At 41.4% G+C, this 16,450-nt stretch overlaps 1 protein-coding gene across 2 annotated transcripts in view; it reads left to right on the forward strand.

The window, feature by feature from the left end:
• DYNC2H1 (dynein cytoplasmic 2 heavy chain 1) overlaps nucleotides 1-16,450 on the forward strand; it is a 284,386-nt gene that overhangs the window by 42,625 nt on the left and 225,311 nt on the right. For both annotated transcript variants that reach the window (XM_035008811.1, XM_035008812.1), the window contains exons 30-38: nucleotides 1,530-1,649; nucleotides 4,559-4,709; nucleotides 6,374-6,579; nucleotides 7,661-7,843; nucleotides 8,868-9,050; nucleotides 10,601-10,824; nucleotides 11,565-11,680; nucleotides 14,482-14,681; nucleotides 15,677-15,941. In XM_035008811.1, coding sequence (XP_034864702.1) covers nucleotides 1,530-1,649; nucleotides 4,559-4,709; nucleotides 6,374-6,579; nucleotides 7,661-7,843; nucleotides 8,868-9,050; nucleotides 10,601-10,824; nucleotides 11,565-11,680; nucleotides 14,482-14,681; nucleotides 15,677-15,941 — 1,648 coding nt within the window. The remainder of the gene's footprint in view (nucleotides 1-1,529; nucleotides 1,650-4,558; nucleotides 4,710-6,373; nucleotides 6,580-7,660; nucleotides 7,844-8,867; nucleotides 9,051-10,600; nucleotides 10,825-11,564; nucleotides 11,681-14,481; nucleotides 14,682-15,676; nucleotides 15,942-16,450) is intronic.

Consider the following 16,450-nt stretch of genomic DNA (forward strand, 5'->3'; position numbering starts at 1 on the left):
TCTCACACACCCAAAATGTATTGTATGAGGTGATGGCTGTATGAGATGATTTTATATGAGATGATTAGGTGAACAAGTAAGTTTAAAACGAATGCATGCACAGGAAAACTATTGATTAATGGGCCCTGGATCCTTGGAAGTAAGTGGTCAAAGACGTCCGACAGGGATACCGCTGAAACCAGACAGCAGGAGGTCGCAGCACATTGCACTGTAACTTTCACGGACCAGGATTATCTTCCAGCTGGCGGCCGGGGCCCATGCCTGATCACACACATACCTGTCTCTACCGTTGGGCAGAATTTCTTTTCCTGAGTGGACCTTAACATTTGATGAAATGTTGATGACATCAGTCAGGTGATTGGAAGCACAGGTTTGTTAGAAGCTCCCATGTTTATGTTAGGTGAAAGGTTTTGTTGCTGTGTTGTTGTTTGCCCGTCTTGGGGTTTTGTTGGCAGCGGACGAAGAGAGAGGAGGAGCGTGCGTCTGAGCAGTAGGTCCGCAGCAGCTTTGCCAGCAGAGGGCACAGGAAGTCCGCAGGCTGAGGCCGTGATCAGCAGAGCGGTTGTGTGCGGCCTCTCCCAGAGTCGTTCTCATGCCGGAGCCCCCGGCTGAGCTGCAGTGAAGTTCCGGCTGCTGCATACCAGAAAGGGTCCAGAGTTGGAGAAGTCCAGAACTTAGAGTTTAATGATGATGAAAAGCTGTTTGCAGTGTAGGTTTTGCACTTACATTTTATTGCAAATATACAGTCTTTTAGAGTCATGATTAATAAATATTCATTGCTAGTGTTATCAGTTATTGTTGTTCTGTTAACTCCAGTTAACTTTATTATTTTATCTATCTTAAAATGAAAAATGTATTATTTTGACCCCAAAACAGAATTAGTTTTGTTTAAAGAAGTAGCTTAGCTCCCCACATAATAGAGCTCACCCTAATAAAGCAGTCCCTTCTTCCACTGCAGCTTTCTGAATGTGAGCTCACAGGATAGCATGAGCCCCGAGATGAGCTAGTCACCGCGACTCTGCTTTATTGGCCTGGCTCTCTAGTTTGATTTCTTGTAACATTGAAATGAAGGGGTTAGTTTGCTCGTATTATAGTCATTTGTAGAGATGATGATAGTGATAGCTAAGTGTGCATTTATGAGTTTTCACACTTAACCATTATCCCAAGAGGTAAGAAAATTGTTTTCCTCAAATTATTTAATTTCTTTATTGATAAATTATTATATGTCATATGACACATTTTGGGAGTGTGAGAGTCAATAAGAAATTATAATCCTGCCTCTTGAAATAAATGAATGGGGTCAGTCAGTAGAGTGTATATTTGTTTTATGACTTGTGTATATTATTATTTTTTTGAAAGGTTTATTCATTTATTTTGAGAGAGAGAGCACATGAGCAGGCGGGAAGGGCAGAGGGAGAGAATCTCACCGCTGTGAGATCACGACCTGAGCCAAAACCAAGAGTTGGATGCTTACCTGACTGAGCCACTCAGGAGCTCCTTGTATATATTATTCTTAATTTTATTTTCAGACCTGGTTAAATAATTTAGCCTTGGAAATGAAGCAGACTTTGAAGCAGTTGTTGATAGAATGTGTTACTGCTGGACGAAGTTGTCAAGGTTCAGTTGACCCATCCTCGTTCCCTTCACAGGTAAGGGGCTCGTGTCTGGCAGATAGGCAGGCCTGGCTTCATGGGAAGATCCCTGACACGGAGGCTGGGGGCCCGACAACTGGCATCATCTTGTTCTCTCTTTTCTGTAGCAGTTTCTGACAGATTGCTTAACTTCTGAGTCTTTGTTCCTTCCGCTGTAGACTGTGACAGAAGACCTGCATGGTGGTGACTGAGAGGCTTTCAGGCAGAGGTCAGAGGCGCTCAGGCCGGCCAGGGGCTCAGTGATGCAGTGGCTTCCTGGTTCCAGGTGGTTAGTGCATCACTGAGGCAGAGGCCCAGGGTCTGTGCACTGGGCCTCCGTCTCCCGTCAGTCATCCAAGAGGTTGGCGCTGGTGGGAGGTTAGCGGGGTGTTCGTGCGTGTCTGAAATAGGGCCATGGCACCGAACTGGGGTGTCGGCAGGGGAGCCGAGAGCTAGTCTGCATGGTGGGTCGTGGACCTGAAGCGTGGCCGCGGATCTGGATCTTACAGGACGTGGTCCCGATCTTACCCGGTGTGGTGCAGTGTTGAGTGCTGAGACTTGTGCTAAGCATCCTGCCTTGTTCAGGATTCGTTTCACTGAGGCTGAGACTCATACCGCAGGTACGGGACATCAGGGGCTTCGGTTCTCGGCACCTGTAAAGAGCAGGCATTGGAGATACTCTGTGATGTCTCACAGGAAAATCTACCCCACTGCTCAAGGTTATGTGCTTTCCACACTAAACCATTTAGTAGCTACTGGAACAAGTTTTTTGTTGGTTCTTTCAAAGCTTGAGAAGTTCGATGGGAAACTTGAATATTTTCGATTCTTAGCCCCGGTCTCATTCCTGTCATTTGCGTCTTCTGGTAGGTCGAGACAAACTGAAGTATGTTTTAACAGTTCTTGTTAAGCTCTTAGAGAAAACTAAGGGTAATCATCAGCGAGCAGCAATGCCATTGCAGCGTCCCAGGTAAGCTGCTCTGTTGCTTCTGGAAATGTTCTCTACTCCTTTCAACTTCCAGGTAGGATTCAAGTGAACTTGGAATAGAAGACAGAGTATTACAACGTTTCCAGAAGGAAGGATTGTGTGGCGATTGACTGGGGGAGTGACAGCGGTGTAAGGAGATGCGCGGGGGGGCTGTAGGCGCGGGAGGGAAGCTGCTGGTCTGAGCCTGCAGCCCGCCTCAGGGCTCGCAAGCACCTGGCTGGGAGCGGGGACTACAGAAAGTGTCAGTAGTTCACTGTCTCCATAAAAACATGAACTCCTGAAAGTAGGAATAGCTTGTTGTCAACCAAAACAAAGAATTCTGGTGTCTTAGCAGTTAGCGCGAAGAAAAATTTCTCTCGAGCCTTTACGTATGGGGCTTGAGTAGCATACCTGCATGAGTGTCTGGTATGAGTCATACTGCTAGTTCAGCTTTCTAGAGGCTTTTTGTAAGGGCCTGAAATAATGTAGAGAAGGAGCGTTGTGATCTGGGAAGGAGACAGCACGCCGAGTGGAAGGGATCCGACAGGCCCTGGTTCAAATCCTGCTTTTGTCCGTGTTCTCGGACTGATTCTTGCGGGCACTCAGTTCAGAGGGCGTGATGATACGTATGGAGCCAGGTTGTTTGGAAGCTTAAAGTGTAAACGTTTGCAAAGCACTGTTAATGAGTGCTGGATTTTAGGTTATTAATAATATTAGTGACTGCCCAGATACCATAATGGTAGTGTGGCCTGAGAAGTAGCCAGGACTGTATTTTGACTACTATTTCTCTTAGCCTCTCACAGAAGTTGTATAGCAGACTGTTAAAAATTGAGATTATCAATGTGCACTTAAAATGCAGAAATTTGGTAGTATTGCCTGAAAGGGAATCCACAGATGGGAGTATTAGTTTGGAGGTAGCAAGTGAACATTTTTGTATGAAGATTAAAGAGCAAAGGTCTTTCTCAAAAAGCGGATTTGGATCTGCTTAAATGCTTCCTCATACACTTGATGAAAGAGGCTGCTGAGTTTGTCCCGCAAATTAGGGGAGACAGCTTTGCCCCGGAAAGAGTTACTCCTCCTCTAAAGAATGGTATTTAATGCTATTTACATAATGATATTTATATAATGTTTTTGATAGTATGTTAACACATTGTCTTAAGTTCGAACAAGATGGCAGCTTAGCCTGCTGTGTGAAGTTATAAAATGTATATGTAGATAACTAAATGAGTTAATCTGGTAAGTAGAGGCATCTGATGATATTCATCTAGATGCTGAAAAGTATCTATCAGAAAAAAACTGTCCCATAGTAATTGGTCAGTAGGTTTAGTCGTTTTATATGATGGGTTTTCTGCATTCATCTAAGAACTCTACTAAACTATTTTAATAGAAGTTTTCAAAGGCTAGTATAATGTATAACGTATAGTTAACGTATAACAGCTTTATCAGTAGCCGTGCTAGGTTGGTTCTGTTACAGAAAGTCTTTCAAGCAGTGTTAATATTTCATGTTTTATGTAAATATAAGGATGTCTCTTGATCTATAGCTAGTTTCTGTTCATGGGTATTAGACTGAAAGATGAAGACAGAACTTAAGAGAAAATTGGAATTTCGGAAGTTTAGACTTCTTTAGTAGCCTGAGATTATTTTGGAATGCACTGATACCTTTGCATACTTTTTCTGACAAGAAGCCATTCATAAAGAGGAGAGTCGGGAGAAGAAAATACAGAGCCTCTTAGGTTACGGGGAGCCTGGTGGGTTCTAGGACCAGGCACTAGGCCTGTGGGAGAGTAGCTTGAGGTGAGTTCTTGGTGAGCTTTCCCGGGACAGTGTTGCAGGGACCGGTGATACCTTCTGTTAGAGACCCAGTACACAGCTGGGGGTCTGGGAAAAGGTATCTCCCCTTCAGTTGATTAAGTTTTCTAAGTAAATTTACCTTTCAAAAATAACTTTTCTCTTTATTCATTAGATACTATGTTTGGCAGAGCAGATTAAATTCACTGAAGATGTAGAAAATGCTATCAAAGACCATAGTCTTCATCAGATTGAAACACAGCTGGTGACTAAGCTAGAGCACTATACTGCCGTTGATACAAGTTCGGAGGATCCAGGGAACACTGGTATGAAAACTGGTCCGTCTTCTGCCTGCTTTGGGGTTATCTGAACTTTTTCTTGTTACTCTATCTTAATTTATGTCTTGTGTTTTTGACTGTATCTTTCAACCCATCACCTATTTCAGAGGTTTAGTTTAAGAATTAGAATATACATGCTTTTATATTGTACTTAGAATCAGTAATTTATTACTTGAAACAAATGTAGGAACCTCCCCCCATACAGGTTTCTTTATCCTCTTCTACGTAGCTGCGGTCTTGTGTATCACCCCTGCGTGCCCTGAAAACTCAGACTGCGTGACAGTGTTTGCCTTTAGCATGAAACGTTTTGAAGACTCGAGAAGAGCGGCCTGCTGTGTTTACCTGGGTGCTTACCATTTCTGTTGCCCTTCCTTCATCCTGACACTCTCACTTTCCTGCCGATGGAGTAACTTCCTTTGGCGCTTCTTTTAGATGGAGTTGCTGGCTCTGATTTCCTTCCTACCGTTGCCTGCGTCTGACAGTGTCTTTATTTCACCTTCACTGTCTTTCCTTAAGGAAGTATTGTTTTGGTTCTTTGCATGTGGAATGATGTGGGATTGTATACCGGACATTGTGAGTATTGTGTTATGAGTGTCTGGGTCTTGTTTACATCCTTTGGATAATGTTGACGGTTCCTGTTAGCGGTTGATCGTGTTGGGTTCAGGCCCCACGTTCCAGCCAGCCTTCTCTGGGCTGTGGTTCTGATGCCAGCTCTTTTTTAGAAGTCGTTGACTCGTGTGTAGTATCGTCAGGCACCATGCTGTGCTCCTGAAACGGTTACCACCTTGTACGTCATCTACACTTCAGTAATTCAAACAAAATAGTCTTTGCAACACTACTCACATGCCCTCACGTGTGTGCCATCTAATGGCCGGCTCTCGGAGGCTTTGGTTTGGTGGCAAGGAAGAGATCGCCCAGCTGAGGGTGAGCCCAGGAATCATCACCCAGTTTCTAGAGTCATTTTCCCAATCCCCTCTGTCTCCATGCTCCGCCCAGTGTTTTTTGGTTTTCTTGGGCTCCCATTCTGCTCTCCGACCGCCAGCCTTCCCTGCCGGAGCTCGCCTGGACCGCGGGCTTACCCCCAGAGTTCGCCCGGACTGCTGGCCTCCCCCACCCCCAAGCTCCCTGACCGCCAGCCTTCCCCCGTCCCCGAGCTTGCCTCGACCGCCGGCCTTCTCCCCGGAGCTCGCCCCGACTGCACCTCTCAGGCTTCTGGCTGCAGTGGGTCCAGGCCTGGGGACACCAGAGAGACAAAAAGGGACCATTGGCTTGGTGGCACTTCTCGTTCAGCTCTTCCCCAATTTGCCTGACACTTTGTGTTTTTTCAGACTCCGGAATAGCCATCGAGGGCACGTTGTGCATGTTTTATACTTGGGCTCAGAGGGCTACATAGGCTGCAGTGTGCTTGCTCCCTCGTGTAAGGGACCCGACCCTCTCTCCCTGAAGTTTGGTGCCTTCATTTCCATATGCAAAATTCTTATTTTTTACTGGTGGATTTGACATTTGTTTGACTTCTGTGATTCATATGATCGTATCATTCAAATGTATCACAAAATTGCCATTTAAATTCATTTAAAATATCTGTGTATGTATGTAATATATACGTAAGTCACAGGCTGACATTTTCTCCAAATGTTTTAATTTGCATACAGAATCTGGCATTCTGGAGCTTAAACTTAAAGCATTGATTCTTGATATTATTCATAATATTGATGTGGTAAAGCAGTTAAACCAAGTTCAAGTTCATACAACTGAAGACTGGGCCTGGAAAAAACAAGTCAGATTTTATATGAAAAGTGATCACACGTGTTATGTGCAAATGGTGGATTCTGAACTTCAGTATACTTACGAGTATCAGGTATGACTGGTGGCAAAGTATTTTATTTTTCCAGTTGAAACTATTTTAAAGGAAATTTGCTGTTGGGTGACAGAATTATTTTTATTTTGGTCGTAACCTTTAAGAATTTTTTTGTGTGCGACTGTAGTATGTTTCATCATAACTAAGAAGATGTTATATCAGAGAAATATTTGCAGAAAAGTAAAAATAATGGCGGTGTCGTACTGAATTCTGTGAATTTGCCTTTTCTTAGAGTAGCATTTATGTAGAAATGGAGCTGTCTCTTTAATTCAGGGACAGTGGAGTCCAGCAATGTTGACGGAAGGAGTCTGGCCCACGCCTACACACACACACACACACACACACACACACACACACCAGTAACCTAGCTCATGGAACCTGTTTTCAGAAAATCCAGCTGTATCCTCTCTGCCTTGTCCTATGATAACGAGTCAGTCATCAGACTATGTCAGACAATTATGTTAGTAAGGGTACGTCAGGAGAGTCGCCAGCTGACTCTTTCAGAAAGGAAATGTGTTTTGAGACCCAAATCTGTCTACTAAGTTAAGGGAAAACTCTATAAACTGCAACTGGAATTGGAATCTGTTTTCCCTAAAACTTAGACATTTTGAGAATTATTTGATGAGTTGATATTATTAATTTCATAAGGAAGTTTTCAAAATAATTACATTTGAGTCTCCAAAGTGGTCCTGATTTATGAGGATCATAAGATTCAGGGAATTAATTTACATGAATTTTAAAATACAAGATAGAGTGATTATTATTGTATAATAGAGTTCTGGATTTCTTTGCCTTAGCAATATGTCTTTTTACCACTATCAAGAACTTGAGAGACTATTTGGAAAACCTTCCAATATATTAATTGAGGATGGAATAAACTACATGCTTGGGATTAACTAAGTTTAATTTTAGTTTGTGCTTTAAAAAGTTTCTTCTAGTAAAAAAATATTTTGGATATTTTTCTATGTTAGCAGCTTTAACTTTTTTGTTGCCTTTTTAGCTTTTTAACTAGTCCCACAACTTCATGTTTGTAAGGTTGAATAAAACATGAATATTTAAGCTTTCTGTTTCCGTTGCGTAGGGCAATGCTCCCAAGCTGGTTTATACGCCGCTGACGGACAAGTGCTACCTCACCCTCACTCAAGCCATGAAGATGGGTCTCGGAGGAAACCCTTACGGGCCAGCTGGGACTGGAAAAACTGAATCAGTCAAGGCCTTGGGTGGACTTCTTGGAAGACAAGTTTTAGTCTTTAATTGTGATGAGGTAGAATGCATAATACAAACTAGATAATAGTGTGTTAGTTATGAGTTTGGATTAGTATTCATGTACTTATATAGGAAATGCCCTATTTCAAAATCACTTTACTTTTGAGTAACTTGAAAACAGAATTTGTTTTATTTGAACAATAAAATGGAGAGAGGTTGTAGAGAGTATAGTCTCATAACTTTTTTTTTTTTTTTAAAGATTTTATTTATTCATTTGACACACAGAGATAGAAAGAGCATGAGCAGGGGGAGAGGCAGAGGGAGAGGGAGAGGGAGAGGCAGGCTCCCCGCTGAGCCAGGAGCCCAATGTGGGGCTCGATCCCAGGACCCTGGGATCATGACCTGAGCCGAAGGCAGATGCTTAACCATCTGAGCCACCCAGGCGCCCCTAGTCTCATAACTTTTCTAAAGGGAACTAGTGCAAATAAATAATTTTAAATACAGAATGAAGGGTTATGTTAGAGGGTAGAAAAAAAATTTTTTTTTTTTTTTTAAATTAGTGATTCATCAGTTGCTTATAACATTCAGTGCTGGGGCTCCCGGGGGGCTCAGTCGGTGAAGCGCCTGCCTTTAGCTCAGGTCATGATCTCAGGGTCCTGGGATTGAGCCCCGCATCGGGCTCCCTGCTGTCTGGGAGCCTACTTCTCCCTCTCCTTCTGCTGCTCCCCCTGCTCTCTCTCTCTCTGTCAAATAAATAAAATCTAAAAACAAAAAAACAAACCCCCACGACACCCAGTGCTCATTACATTATGTGCCCTCCTTCCATCCCCCATTTACCCCTTCCCTCCACCCCCTCCCCTCCAGCAACCCTCACTTTATTTCATCAAGGTAACTCGTGTGAAATTTAAGAAACAAAACAAATGAATATAGGGGAAGGGAAGGAAAAATGTTTTTAGCAAGGAGACTAGTGAACAGAAAGGAAAAAAGATTCATTTTGAAAATACCATTTTCAAAACATTTTGTGTAGGATTTATATTTCAACTTATTTTTTCACGGATATAATTTTTGCTGTTATTTTTTAGGGCATTGATGTGAAGTCAATGGGACGAATTTTTGTTGGTTTGGTAAAGTGTGGGGCCTGGGGCTGTTTTGATGAATTCAATAGACTAGAAGAATCTGTGCTGTCAGCCGTGTCTACACAGATCCAGACAATTCAAGACGCTTTGAAGAATCACAGAACTGTGTGCGAACTGCTTGGCAAGGAGGTATAGATATGTTGGGAATTTTAAAATTCAGATATTTTTTACGACTTTTCATTACTCCTACTCAGGCAGATATTCTGTCTTTGTTTTTCCTGGCGCCCCTGTTAAACCTTGTTACCTGTGAATTGTCTGAGGTTCTCACCCTTTTTTGGTCTCACTTTTCCATTCACCTTCAAAAGTTCGGTACTGAATACTAAAGTTATAATTGTATCTGCTAATGTTTCCTGGGCACTTACTCCGTGCTGGCCCTGTTCATAATGCTCCCGGTCCCATCTCACCTAACACCCATCAGAATCCCTCCAGGGAGGGACTGCTGTATATTTTCTGCTTTATGGATGGGGAAAGCACGGCTTGTGAGTTAGGAGTAAGTCGTGGGGCTGGGAACTGACCCCGAGTCTGTCTCAGTCGGAGGCCTACGTTTTTTGATCCCTATTCTGCATGGATCTTACAACACTAAGCATTTAGCTGTTTTTCTCTTCCTCATTTTTTCCCATCGGAGATACATATTCGCGTCATGACAGTGTGAACTTCTTTGTGTAGAAAGTGTGAGCTTCTCTATACAGTGTATAATGTTTGAAAACACGGAAAGTTCACAGACCTGTGAAATTATCCTCTAATCCATAATAACATTTTCACAGGGCAGGTTTTTCAGGGCAGGGCAGGGAAGTAAGACCGGTTCTAGATTACTAATATGTTATTTCCGTGCTGTTTCAACTCTTCATAAAGAAGAGAGAAACTGTTAACGTCTTGACCTTTCTGCCGTCAGAATGTGCTTTCTTACACACTGGGTTTTTCTCCTCCTGTAACAACCTGAAGGAATTGTCCTTTGTCCCAGTCAGCACTGGTCTTTCCACTGATGCTCTGGGATCTCCTTCCGAGGGACCTTGTCTTTGTTACTACCTCCCTGATAGAAGTAGCCCTCTCTCTTCTCCCCATTCCCCACTGGCTTTGAAACATAACCACCTTTTGTCCTTTTTAGTAACACACAATGTCATGTGTAATAATATTATAATATTTGATCTAATTAAAACATAAGCCAACCTTCCTTTCGCTCGTCTTCCCAACCACTTCTCTTTCTCCTTTTTTTCCTTTATAGCCAGATTTTTTTCCCTCTAGGTATTTCTGCTTACTTCCCGTGCATTGTTTGCACACTTTGATTTGGCTTTAAGTGTGCTTTTGCAGGTGCTCCTGCCAGAGGCTCTCGTGGTACTCTGCTCTCCCCTGTCAGAGCCTGAATCATGCGGTGCTTTTGCCTGTAGACTGTAAGCTCCTGAAGGGCATAAACTGTTACTGACTTCTGGTCAGAGTTGTGTTGTCTCTGTGTACCCAGCAAGGGCCTGGAACGAGGAGGCTTTCAGGAAGCATAGACACCCCACAGAACTAATTATAAAGGGCCTCTGTAAATAGTGTTGCTCCTAAGGAGGTTATCGTATGTTTTTGCCAAGGTGTAGGATTTGTGTGTAGAAATATGTACAATAAAATTTCTGTTAGCAACCTATTTTATATTTATAGTTACAGATATTTAATGCCCATATTTTAAATTAACATTTCAGGTAGAAATAAATTCTAATTCTGGAATTTTTATCACAATGAATCCTGCTGGAAAGGGTTATGGAGGACGACAGAAGCTACCTGACAATCTTAAACAGCTTTTCAGGCCAGTAGCCATGTCTCGTCCAGACAATGAGCTTATTGCAGAAGTTATTCTGTATTCAGAAGGCTTCAAGGATGCCAAAGTCTTGGGCAGAAAATTGGTAGCTATCTTCAATCTCTCCAGGTGAGTTTTCCTCTCTTAAATATTTTTATATTTTTTGGTCCCAGTGATTGATTATGGATTAGTGATCATTTTTCACATTTGTCCAATGTACCTATTCAGTGATTTTCATATTGGTGATTATATTGTACTTAAGGTATCGATAGGGAAGATTCTAGTTTAACATCTGACTCAAAACTATTTATTTTCCTTAAATGCTATGAATTTGATCTCACTTCTTTTGTGCAAAATATTTTTATTGGGGTGCTCCAGCTAAATGATGTTGATCGAACGAATTTATCAGCAGACCCTTCAAAGCCTACTGTTCTTTGGAGGGAATCTTCCACAGTTTTTCTTCTGTCTTCTGTCTTATTTCTAGTAATAGCGATGGACTTTTAGCTTCTTTGGGCGACCTAGAATTCTGGTTCATGTTACTTAAGAGCTGGTGAGAACTGGAGTGCCAGAAACTGAGAGCCAGATGGGTGGATCGAACAGTTGAGGGATAATAGTCACAGGTGCTTGTCCTTTAGTGTCTTCAGGAAGGTAAATAGCCAGGTCATGACAGCTTTATCCTGATCCTTGGGAATCGTCTGTCTTCAGTGTTTCACTGGAGCGATCAGTCCTGTGACTGGGTCCTTTACGTAAATTGATGGAATATTGGTTCTCGTTTCTATATGTCCATAGTTATAGTCTGTATTTCTTTAAATATAGCGATAGAATAATTTCTTATAGCTATCTGATGCTTTGTGATTTCTGTGTCTAAGGGAACTTTTGACGCCTCAGCAACATTACGACTGGGGTCTGAGAGCCTTGAAGACTGTTCTTAGAGGAAGTGGAGGCCTTCTTAGGCAGCTGAAGAAAAGCGGCATTAAACAGAATGGTAGGACTTGTTATTCAGATACAATCTTATTTAAAAAATGCAACAGCTTTAATTTAGAACACTTTTAGATTTATAGAAAAGTAATAAAGATGGTTTTTAAATGCCTGGCCCCCAGTTTCTCCTGTTGTTAACATCTTGCATTAGCATGCTATATTTTATCACAATAGTGGACCAATATTGATGTTATTTTTTAACTGAAATCCATACTTCATTCCACTTTTCCCTAGTTCTTACCCAATGTCCCATCATAACTTTAAAATGTGCATTAAATACTAAATAGTTGTGCTATATAGAGGAATAGTCTAGTCCACTTCTCCTCAGTCTTTGATGTACATTTACAATCACCTAGAGCCTTGTTAAAACACCAGTGTTGGGTCCTTATGCCCAGCTTCCTGATTCTGTAGGTCTGGGGCAGAGCCTGAGAATTTCTCTCATCTGAAAACAACAACCGTAGAAATGTACAGGGGTTTTCTCTTTCAAAGAGATAGTATACCAAGCAAAATTACCCTTTAAAAAAAAACTTAAGATTACAAAAAATACCTTTTACCCGTAAAATGACTTTCAAGTTACAGTGAAGTTAGAAAGATAGCATTCCCGTTGTCTCCTCTCATTTACTATGGTACATTTGCCAAAACTAGGAACCTGAGGCTGGCATATTACTGCTAACTGACGTCCAGACTTCATTTGGACTTCACGTGTTCTGTCGTTAACGCCCTCTTTCTGCTCCAGGATCGAGGCTAGGGTGCCTCATTGCCTCCAGTTGTCATGTCTCCTCAGTCTCCTTGGTGCTGTACAGGTCATGTGTCATGTAGACTCTTCCTCAGTCTGGGTTTTGTCGTGATGTTTCTGTCATGATGAGACCAGGTTCTGAACATTTGGAAAGAACACCAGAGAGGTGACGGGCCCATCTTACCACATTGTATCGGTGTGTGCACAATGACCGCATGACGTCACTGCTGACGTTCACCTTCCCGGCTTATTTTAGAATTTGCCAGGTGTCTCCGCTGGAATAATAACTGTGAAATTACTGTTCTCCCCCTTCCCTACTGTACTTTTCGGAAGCTAGTTACTAAATGTGGCTCACCTTCAAAGCAGGCAGGCAAGGATTAAGCTCCATCTCTTAGAGGGGGGAATATCTGCAAATATTATTTGAAACTCTTCTGTAAATAAGATTTGTTTCTTCTTTCCTACTTATGTATTTATCAAATCATTTATTCAGATCAGACTCATGATATTTTATTATACTCTACCACCTTTTCCCCCCATTTATATAAGATAAATGATTCCCCCACCCATGGATGTGTGCCTTTATGAAAGGCCAAATATTCGACTCTGCAGATTGCTTTTAAAAAGTAAGTTGGGGGGGCTCGGGTGGCTCAGTTGGTTAAGTGTCCAACTCTTGATTTCGGCTCAGGTCATGATCTCAGGGTCCTGGGATCAAGCCCCGTGTTGGGCTCCATGCTCAGCACAGAGTCTGCTTGAGATTCTTTCCCTCTTGCTTGCCCTCTCTTTCTCTCTTCATTAAATAAATAAAATCTTTTTTTTTTTTAAACTAAGTTAAAACGCTGAAAATAAGTCAGCATAGAAAAACACACCATGTAAAATTATTTATTCAGACTTTAAGTGATTTAAGTATACATCTTAAAAAAAGGAAGCTGCTTTAGCTCTGTTATTGGGTTGGCACATGCCAGGGAAGATAAGTCATTTGGTGAGCTACTTAAATTACTATTTTTCTGTTGTCTCTCTCTTTTAAGAAACATTGAAACCATACCTATAGTAATTAAAGATGGCTTACTCATGCTTGAAAGAAGCTCTTTTGTGCCCATGCCTCTTTGCACGTACTTAAACATGGAAATATTCAGCAATTATAGAGAAATACCAGACTAAAGATGGTTTCTTGCCTTCATTGATGTATCTTAGCTTTCAGCAGCTGATTAATATCCTTGAAAAAATAAGAATCTTGCAATGATGTTAGTATTTACATTTGGTTTGGGGATGGGTTTATGAATCACTTTTGAGCAAGTCTGATTAAAGACTGTTGCTCAGTCTGTTGGTTTTCAGTCTCAGGACTTAAACTTCTGGGAGGCAGTACTGGCGTATTTGAAGATGCCTGAGTCTGCACTTAGTTGATTTGGATGCGAGTCCCAGCTGTTAGACTGCTCTGCTTTCTCCGGTAAATCACTTAAACCCTTAGAGATTTAATATCCTCAAATATAAAACCAGAATAATGTAATACTTTCTTACTTTATACAGTTGTTGAAGGATCACATAAAAGCTGTAAAGTTCTATAAAATTATAAGTGCTGGCGACTTCTATTTTGTTTTTTTAAGATTCATTTTTTGAGAGAGAAAGAACGCACATGAGTGGAGTAGGGACAGAGGGAGAGGGAGAGAGAATCTCAACCAGGCTACCTGCTGAGGCCTGAGCCCGACACGGGGCTGGATCCAGGACCCTGACATCATGACCTGAGCTGAAACCAAGAGTCAGACACTTAACCAACTGAGTTGCCCAGACGCCCCAAGGATTTTTATTATTAATTAAAGTCTGGGAACCCTGGGACTCAAATTCTATGGAAGAGAGTCCAGAACTGTCCTTAGGGATCCTTATTTCTCAGTGGTCAAAAGATAGTAAGGTAAGCTTGTCAGTTCACATGGTATCAGAGGGCTTTGACTGTTACTAAATTCTAGCACATCATTTAATTACTAGTAACGAATATCATGGTATTTGAAAATTGTGTTTACGGTCATTAAAACTTTCTAAAGTCAGTAACGAATAATTTTAAAATGAAACTTTTTCTCCAGTTGATGAAAGTCAAATTGTGGTACAAGCGCTGAGGCTTAATACAATGTCAAAGTTTACGTTTGCTGACTGCTCACGGTTTGATGCGCTGATTAAAGATGTGTTTCCTGGGATCGACTTGAGAGAAGTGGAATATGGTGAACTGAGTTCTGCACTACAGCGAGTCTTTGAGGAGGCCAGCTATGAAATCATACCTGATCAGGTAACCGTCAAGGATACTTTATAATAGGAGTGCCCGGGTGGCTCAGCGGTTAAGCATCCGACTCTTGATTTTGGCTCAGGTCGTGATCTTGGGGTCGTGAGATCGAGCCCCACATCAGGCTCCCTGCTCAGTGTGGAGCCCGCTTGTCCTTCTCCCTCTGCTCCTCCCCCCGCTTGCACTCTCTTTCTCTCTCTCTCAAATAAATAAATAAAATTTTAAAAAGAGAATATAATATATTGATCCTTTCTCCTAGTTAATTCCTTATTAACTATCTTTATCTTTTATCTTTCCATTTAAATCTCACTTACTCAGGGATGCCTTCCCTGATCTTTGAGTCCAGATGAAGTTTCCTTGCTGTGTGTTTCATTACTTTTCTTTCTCACGTACTTACTAACGCTTAATCTAATCGTATATTTGACTAATAATTGATTTTCCCCCACCAAATATAGTGTTCATGCAATGTGGGATCCATGTCTGTTTTTGTTCATCATTTTATTCCTAGTGCCTTTTACAGAGCCTGGCCCATAATAGATCCATCATATATATTTTTGATAATTGATTACATATGACTTAGTTTCACTTTGACAATTTCTTAGGAGAAATTCTTTTTAGTAGCTTTTTTTATGTAGCACAAGTACATGTTCAAAATGAACATTTTTCCCTCTTTTTTTTGAGAGATACAGGATATAAATGCATGAATCAACTAATGAATAAAATAATACATATATTTGAATGAGTGAGTAAAATAATGAACATATTGTCAAATGATTTGGAAAGTATACTTGTTTCTTTTAAAGAAATACTGGATTTAAAGATCATGGTGTAAACATGCTCAGATTTATTTAGGTGTCATTTTGTTTAAGGCTGTTTATCTTCCACTGAAGAAATCAAAGGCTTTAATTTTATATGTTTGGAATAGAACAGCTGTTAAGAATGAGAACAGAACTATGGTTGTGTACTATAAATCATATACAAACATGTTTCTTTTCTACTAGATCAAGAAGGCTTTAGAATTGTATGAACAGTTACGCCAAAGAATGGGAGTTGTCATTGTTGGCCCAAGTGGTGCTGGGAAATCAACCCTGTGGAGGATGTTAAGGGCAGCGCTGGGCAGAATTGGCAAAGTGGTCAAACAGTATACCATGAATCCCAAAGCTATGCCTCGACGTCAGCTGTTAGGCCATATTGACATGGATACCAGGGAATGGTCTGATGGCGTTTTGACAAACAGCGCTCGCCAAGTGGTCCGAGAACCTCAAGGTTGGTGTGTGGTTTGTGATTCTTTGCTTTCCTTTCCTTTGTACTTTTTAGAAGATGACAGAGCTTGTCTTTAACGCTGTCCTTATTAAAGTCTTGCACGTAACCATAAACTGCCTTATAAATGGTGTACGTTGACCGTTTACTTCAGAGGGGCCCAAGATGTGCTGTCATGTTGATCTAGACTGAATAGGAACTTCTGTTATAATAGAAACTCGGAGTAATCTGGGTGAGTTGCGATTCACAACTAGATTAATTTACTGAAAAAATAGAAAATCTATTTTTGCGTCACAAATAAGATGACAAGTTTTGTTTGGGTTTAAAATTGGTGTGTGTGTGTGTAAACACTCTTTTTTTTTTTTTTTAAAGATTTTATTTATTTATTTGACAGAGACACAGCGAGAGAGGGAACACAAGCAGGGGGAGTGGGAGAGGGAGAAGCAGATTCCCGCTGAGCAGGGAGCCCAGTGGGGAGCTCGATCCCAGGACCCTGGGATCATGACCTGAGCCGA

The sequence above is a fragment of the Mirounga leonina genome, unplaced genomic scaffold, assembly GCF_011800145.1.
Source record: "Mirounga leonina isolate KUSES-001 unplaced genomic scaffold, KU_Mleo_1.0 Mir_153, whole genome shotgun sequence".
Lineage (NCBI taxonomy): Eukaryota > Metazoa > Chordata > Mammalia > Carnivora > Phocidae > Mirounga > Mirounga leonina.